Source organism: Triticum dicoccoides, chromosome 3A (genome assembly GCF_002162155.2).
Source record: "Triticum dicoccoides isolate Atlit2015 ecotype Zavitan chromosome 3A, WEW_v2.0, whole genome shotgun sequence".
In the NCBI taxonomy this organism is placed as follows: Eukaryota; Viridiplantae; Streptophyta; class Magnoliopsida; order Poales; family Poaceae; genus Triticum; species Triticum dicoccoides.
Genome location: NC_041384.1, coordinates 133,682,421 through 133,689,513, shown reverse-complemented (window position 1 = coordinate 133,689,513; position 7,093 = coordinate 133,682,421). Strand labels below are relative to the sequence as shown.

General features: G+C 42.9%; 1 protein-coding gene across 2 annotated transcripts; it reads left to right on the top strand.

Annotated features, from left to right (window-relative positions):
* Positions 1-4,053: 4,053 nt before the first annotated feature.
* LOC119267580 lies at positions 4,054-7,085 on the top strand. 2 transcript variants are annotated; one of them, XM_037548996.1, is made up of 7 exons: positions 4,054-4,347; positions 4,457-4,582; positions 4,670-4,780; positions 4,865-5,104; positions 5,186-5,373; positions 6,133-6,722; positions 6,757-7,085. In XM_037548996.1, the coding sequence occupies exons 1-6, from the start codon at positions 4,110-4,112 to the stop codon at positions 6,679-6,681; spliced, it is 1,452 nt and encodes a 483-aa protein (XP_037404893.1). In that variant the 5' UTR covers positions 4,054-4,109; the 3' UTR covers positions 6,682-6,722; positions 6,757-7,085. The 2 variants fall into 2 exon arrangements, with proteins under 2 accessions (XP_037404893.1, XP_037404892.1); XM_037548995.1 differs by having other exon boundaries at positions 6,133-7,085.
* The last annotated feature ends 8 nt before the right edge of the window (positions 7,086-7,093 follow it).

Below are 7,093 nucleotides of genomic sequence, written 5' to 3'. Positions count from 1 at the left end.
AAGGAATCAGGACACTGTAGTAGGCGCCAGACTTGTCTTGATAGCATAGCTAAGTTGAAGAGCTCAAAATCTTTAAAGCCCAAGCCTCCCATGCTTTTTGGTTGGGTCATCGCCTTCCAGGACACCCAGTGAGGCTTGTGTTGGTCATCCTTACTGCCCCACCAGAACTTTCTGATTAACATGTTCAAATGCTCGCACAGACCCCTAGATAGTTTGAAGCACGACATGGAATATACTGATATAGCGTGAGCAACAAATTTAACCAAAACTGCCTTCCCAGCTGTGGACAGAGTCCTCTCGATCCAGCCCTGAATTTTACTCCACAAACGATCTTTCGGAAATTTAAAAGAACCAACTGCTCCACAAATGATCCACTGTGTGTGGAGGAACTATTGCCTCTCGATTGTAACCCTATGATTGTGGAATAAAACTCTATTACCATCGCAAAAAAAAAAACTGCTCCACAAACGATCCAGTTGGCTAGATGGCGCTAAAGGCGCGGAGTAGAAGCTCCCGTGTCGCGTTCCTGTTGGCTATTTTTGTCAAAAGCGCCAGCGCGTCGAAGCGACCGGTCCAACGCTAGTACGGCCAGCCAGCTGGAAGCGTTTCCCAATAAGAAATACCCGGCGGAAGCAAATCGAGAGGCAACGGGCGCCGAACCGTGTTGGGCCTCGGTTTCGCGTACATGTTATATCGCCCCTCACCCAGTATATATATGTATATATCTTTCCCTAATAATAAAGCACTGATTGACTCCGTGGGTTCACCGTCACAATACGCTTCTTCTCGTGAATTTACGCTTTCATTTTTTTTCAACACGTCCATATTGTTTTCAAAATCTAAGGTGGTACTAATCTATCCATATTTTTGTACGTTCATATTTTTAGTTTTTTGTACGTTCTTGTACTTAATTGGGCTGGGCCTTCTTTCCCTAAAAGCAATCACGACGCGTTGCCTCACGAGAAACGAGTCTCGGTATCCTTCCTCTTCTTTCATTGATCCTACTTCCTCTCTATTATAAGCAGGTCCACCTCCATAAAAAAACACAGGAGGTCGATCCGCTGCCGCAGCAGACACGGTCTCCTTCTTCTTCAACTTCCACGCTTTCCCTAAACCCTTCCAATAAATACACTGATCCCGATCTCACGGGGCACTTCATCAAGGACAACTGGACAAGGGAGCCCTCCTTGGACGAACATCACCTCACGCACGTGCTTGCACAAACAAACAATTGATTTCAGCGGCCGGTTGAACCTGACCTTGGGCGCCACCTGCGTCGACTGATCTGTTCGACGACCGGCCGGAGTTTTGCTTCGTTGAGTTGCCGAGCGATAGCATGGTGCCTGCACCTGCGCGTACGGCGTACAGGCGATGGACAACTCAGAAAGGACGAGGGGTAGGTGTTGTTCATGTGGGAGAGGGCCAACCATCGGTGCAATCTTGAGCACGATCTCTATGCTTTCATGACGTTCAGAGCCATACCTGACATGAAGTTGTTCGGTCTCACCCCGTACAACCTCGGGTAGCACCAGCAGGACCTAAGCGAGATCTGGCCAGTGGCGTTCTGTGCAGTTGCCAGGCGAGAGGGTTGGCTACCTCCCAAAGAGGCTACATGTGAAGTCCTTGAACAATGAGGATGCTGCCTTGCGTGGCCGATCTGAATCAGGGGACATGCGGGGCTCCATGGCATCATTGCTGGAAACAATAGCAGCAGCAGTACTCGCTTTAGGTACGTGCTCCTCTAATCAATAAATCCACAATTATGTATCGCACAATCTCATCGGTCAACGATGCTGCCAGCATGTCACCCAGGTTGTTGTTTTGGTGTACTACGGCCGGGGTGCCAGACTAAAGCTTTTCCCCATGAATAATCCGTGAAGCAATTATGTAAGCTAAAGATTCATAACTAACGTTTCTTTTGTTTCTTCAGTTCTCCAAAGACAAGGCAATTAGGTCATCTGAAGAATCCTCGATCTAATTATTCAATTTATGAATCAACTATGCCTCCGTTCATGAATCATGACTCAAGATAAGACTGATTTTGTTACGCCGGCCAGCTGTGGATTACTGTCATGTACGCGTATTTGATCGTAGGATCACTGTACAACAGGCTTTGGAGCAGGTTCTGATTCATGCAGAGATCCCCAGCAACCTCCTATTTTCAGGATATTAGATGGATACAGAATCCAGTAACCCTTCAATAGATAAAGGAAGTCCCATTTTCTGTTGATAATTTGCACGACAGGGTTCTAGCTAATTTATGATCGTGCCGACAATCGGCCACCAATGCCTGAAGATTTGAGGTGTGACTCAAATTTCGTGTTGTTAGAAATCAACAATGGAGATTTCAGTTTTGTCATGTATATTCATACGAATTTCTTATTTAACAGATCATAAAAATTTATTCTATAATCAGATCTTGGTATGTTTTCAGATATTTCAGAGAAGAAAGAAGTGTCTAGAGGTGTGGATGTTTGTCATATTTTTAGGGGGAATCAAGTCTGCAGAATACACACTGATTTTAGGAATTTGAATGTTACCCATGGTCAGACACAGATGTAGTTTATTAGCAAGTATCTTATGTTGATGGTGTGTAAGCATCTCAGCACCCCCCCCCCTCGCGCAAAAAAAAGCATCTCAGCCTCCCAGTTGCCTATTTCGTTCCTAACAGAACCATCATGGCTGGGCTAAAATCTATACTGAACCTTCGCTACGTAGAAAGCTAGCCAAGAAGCATCATAACGACCCTCCTCAGCAAGCTTTAGATTTGGTTGTGCATCACAAAGATGACAAGATTACAGATTTACTGTACTAATTTCCGTTGATTTATAATTGTTTACGGTCGCCGTTTATGGACGAAAATTACATTACATGTAGGCGGTTTTGTGTGAGATTAATATTTTTATAAAATGTAGCATTGTCCATCTATCTTCCTCATTCTACTCATGGCACTTGATGTGGTTTATTGCTAGGCTAAATGGCTTAATGAAATGAATTGATTAAGAGGTGGAGCATGTCTTGCGTTTTAATACCCGATCCATATTTCCAACCAATATTTTATAGCTGGCTACTTTCTAACTTTGCTCATATACATGCTAAATTATACATCATCTTATATTCCAACGAGAGGGATAATGAAAATATATAGAGGAATATAAATCTGCATACATTATTGACATCTTACAGTTTTATATTTGGGACCATGGCCATTTCAATATGATTTTTTGGTGATCTGCAATAGTTCTTTCTTGATGCAATGGGTGGTATATGGTTTTCCCATGGTTGCTATGTTAGTAAAAAAATATGTAAGCTTATATTCATTTTGTTCTCTAAGGAGTATACTAGGACACTCATTTTAATAGGTACTATGCACGTGAGCTCTCAAAAAGCTCTATGAGCAAACTTAATATATCATCATATTGGTATGTGGATCGCATATAGGATTTGTAAATGTACATCTCAAATCTTTATTTGTTGTAGTGAAAATGGATATGCTATTGTAGATTCTACTTGAGTCTTTGCATCTATAGTGCTATATTCATGTAAGTGATTTGCCTCTCCATAGCTTTTTAGGTCTTAGAGTTTCTCCTTCCGTTTCCAAAAATACATATTTTTTCAGTAAATCAATGTAAAAGAATATGTGTTTTGAACATTTACCTTTTGAATATTTAGAGTATGTCAATGCTTATTTTTTATCGTTTAGATATATCCCCGCACCAAAATTTACCTAATTCTATTGTTAGCTAACATGATTACTTAATCATACTTAGTTGGTTTTTATTTATTTATTTTCATAAGATTTTCAACTTTTGCATATCTTGAGAGTGCTGAATTCGATTTATCAAAAATAAATCCAATATTGAACTCAATGGAAAGAGGATAAGCGTCAGAACTGATGGGGTAATACTGAAAAGGAGGTCCTGAATGACCTATGTGTGTGGGAGTAGAGGGTTATAAATCATGATTATTGAGTTATATGGCCATTTGTTTTTCCCGTTGCAACGCACGGGCATATTTCCTAATATATACCTAATATAAGGCAAAGAACAGCCACCCTCGTCTTGTTCCCGACCCAACGCGCCGCCGCCAAGGGAACCCCTCGCGTTGCGATGTCGTCAACGGAGATGCAGATGCGATTCTGCCGGGGATCAGGGGAAACAGTGGATTCGTTTCACGCCTCCCGCTACCCCAGCCCTTCCACGGAGGATCCGGCTTGCCTGCTCCCTCGCCGTGCTCCCACTCCATCCTACGCTTCCACGGAGGACCTAGGGGATCTCCATGATTCGCTGGAGGAGGTGGATGTAGTCGAACTCGACCCCCATGACCAGCCGGCGCGCATGGTCGCAGGTGCGTATGCTTTGCACACTCCTTCACTTTATGCACGCTCCATCGGGAAGGTTTTGGATGGATCTTGTTTGAGTTGATCAATTACTTTGATGTAATTGCGCATATTCAGATCCTGGTCAGATTGCCTGGCATGCCCTGGACCTCAAGTTCCCACGCGAGGAGAGCGAATCAGACTGGAGCGACTGGAGCGAGGGCGATGGCCGACTGATTGACGGGGAGGAGAAAGATTGCCCAGGTACCTATTTATACATCTAGATTCAATTTCCCCGAAATTTCAACTATGTTTAAGTTAACCCCCCGGAATTCTACACTAATTCTTCAGGGAATGAAGTAGTCGATAGCGATGATGATGATGATGACGACGACGACGACAACTGCAATGTTCAAGTCGTTTACGAGGACAAAAGCCCAAACACGAAGATAATCTGCCCAGGTATCTAATTATCTATTCAGTTGAAAACAAAACTCGTAACCACCCACAGATCATCTGCCGATCTATGACACAATGATTCTCCAGGAAAGCTCTATCCTGAGAGCGAAGCAGAGGAAATTGAGCTGGAATGGATTGAGAGCTACTGCAAGCAGATGGGAGAATACTCGGAACTGTTTGATGACATTCTGGCCCGGGAGGACCACGACGATTTTACTACTTTGCCTCCTTTTCCTATGAAACTGCTCCCTCCCACAACATCTCTATGCTTCATGGATGGCGGGTACTGCTACCACAGTCTTTACAAGACCCATGATACTTCTACCAGTAAGTGCCACTCGTTCCTAGTAATCTGTCTTTGTGCTGTTTGCTTAACAACTCACTTTGGTTCCTAATGTATGTTTGCAGCTGCATCAACTCTTGGATATCGCACACCGCAACAGATGCTACAGTTCTTTTCGATGCGTTTATCAAGCTCTGGGCTCTCCTATCCCATTAGTGTGTATGGAATACTTGCTGTTCGCGACGACTTGGACCAGCGACGGAATTATCTCTTTAACTGTCCTAGAGATACTGCTGTAGAGATTGTGAATCAGGTAAATAAAGCTTGCTTTGTTTACAAAATTGCTGGACGCTGACCTATGATGTTCAACAGCTCAACTCTATGATATTTTATGTCAGTCATCTAAGTTGATTTGTTTTGGATCTATTTATTATTTGCCTGGGTCCATTAAATGATCTGTGAGATGAGCTGCATTTTTTGTAAAAGTAAATAATCAATAGCAAGCATTTGCGCTGTTAAGAAGCACTGCCATTTAACAGATCACATTAGTTTTTATATGATGTGCGTGCTAATACATGTACATACAAATCGTCATCTGGTCAATATACTTAAGTTTAGCACTTTGTCTATTTCTTTTCACAAGTCATGAGTTGACTGCTTGTGTGCATTAAGATGGTTATAACTTTAATCAGCAAGATACTAGGCGTCTGTGGTTACTGATTGTGATTTTCCCAGTCTTAAACTTTTGGGAACGAGACATGGTAATAATATGGTTATAACTTAAACCAGCAAGCTTTTTGTGTATGATAGCGAGGTACCCATTCTTTTGGGACTGAGAGAGGGGTTATAATGTGTGTGAATATTTTGTACCCATTAATCTTTAAGCTCCCGAGATGAATGGGGTCAAAGGGATAAAATGACATTAAAGTCACATGCTTGCTTCCTTTCACCCAATATTTGACTTAGACGAACACGCATGTCTTATATGAGTTAGTTCTGTTGGTACAGTACTAATGTATGTATTTGAAGGTTGATGTAGCTTGTTGGGTTCTAATAAGATATCAAATTGCAGGAATCCTTTGACTTGCCTCTTTGTAGCCCGTGTCGAGGAATATATGTACTGGACGAGGCACTACTAGAAGTTGATCTCTGGGTAAAGAAGGAAGGGAATGGATCAGCTGACAAGCATATACTTTCTGCATATGCTGAGATTGAAGTCCGTGCAAATTTTGATATTATGCTGGGTGGTCGGATTCCTGGTGTTGATTGCAACTTGGACCTGACATACATGATCATTGCACGAAGTATTGAGGCGGTAGTACAAGTCTATGCAGAGGTTGACCATCCTCATCACGTGAAGTTCACTGCTTTAAGCACTGGCTATGACGATGAGATTGTGCTGTTTGATGACAAGATATCTGGGAGTGTGAAACTGTTCCAACATATTGTCGCGGTTAAGAGAAATGAAAATTTGGATGTTCTTCTAAGAGTCGATGAATCGCTGTTTCAGTGGACTTTTCATGATGAGTATGTTGGACCCGTCAGTTCTCCCGATGACTCAATCCTTCAGTATGGCCAGTTTTTTGTGAGGGTGCTTTTTGCTCCAAAGAACTCTGCATGAAGCCCACCGCCGGCCTCCTGCAAACTGCGATTAAGTGAAGACTCAGTTCTTCAGCTTGGCCAGTTTCTTGTGAGGCTGCTCCAAAGAACTCCACATGAAGACCATCGCCGGCATCCTGACAAACTGCGGTTTAAGTGAAGGGCTGAAGGTGTCCTGTGCCTTCTACTTAGTATAGCATTATAGTCCAGTGTGTTAAGCTGAACCGCTGTAAACCTCAACATGCTCAATGCGTGCATATTCTCTGCCTGCCTGCTATGTGTTTTTGACTTGTATCATCCAGTGGTCGTGATGCTGTCTTTGAAACCTTGGCATGCACAATTTGCCAATTTGGTCAGCACAAAGCGCGTTTTGATGTTGGTATGAGACAGGCAAAGTGAAGGCTGAAGGTGTCCTATGCTGTTCTAGACTTCTA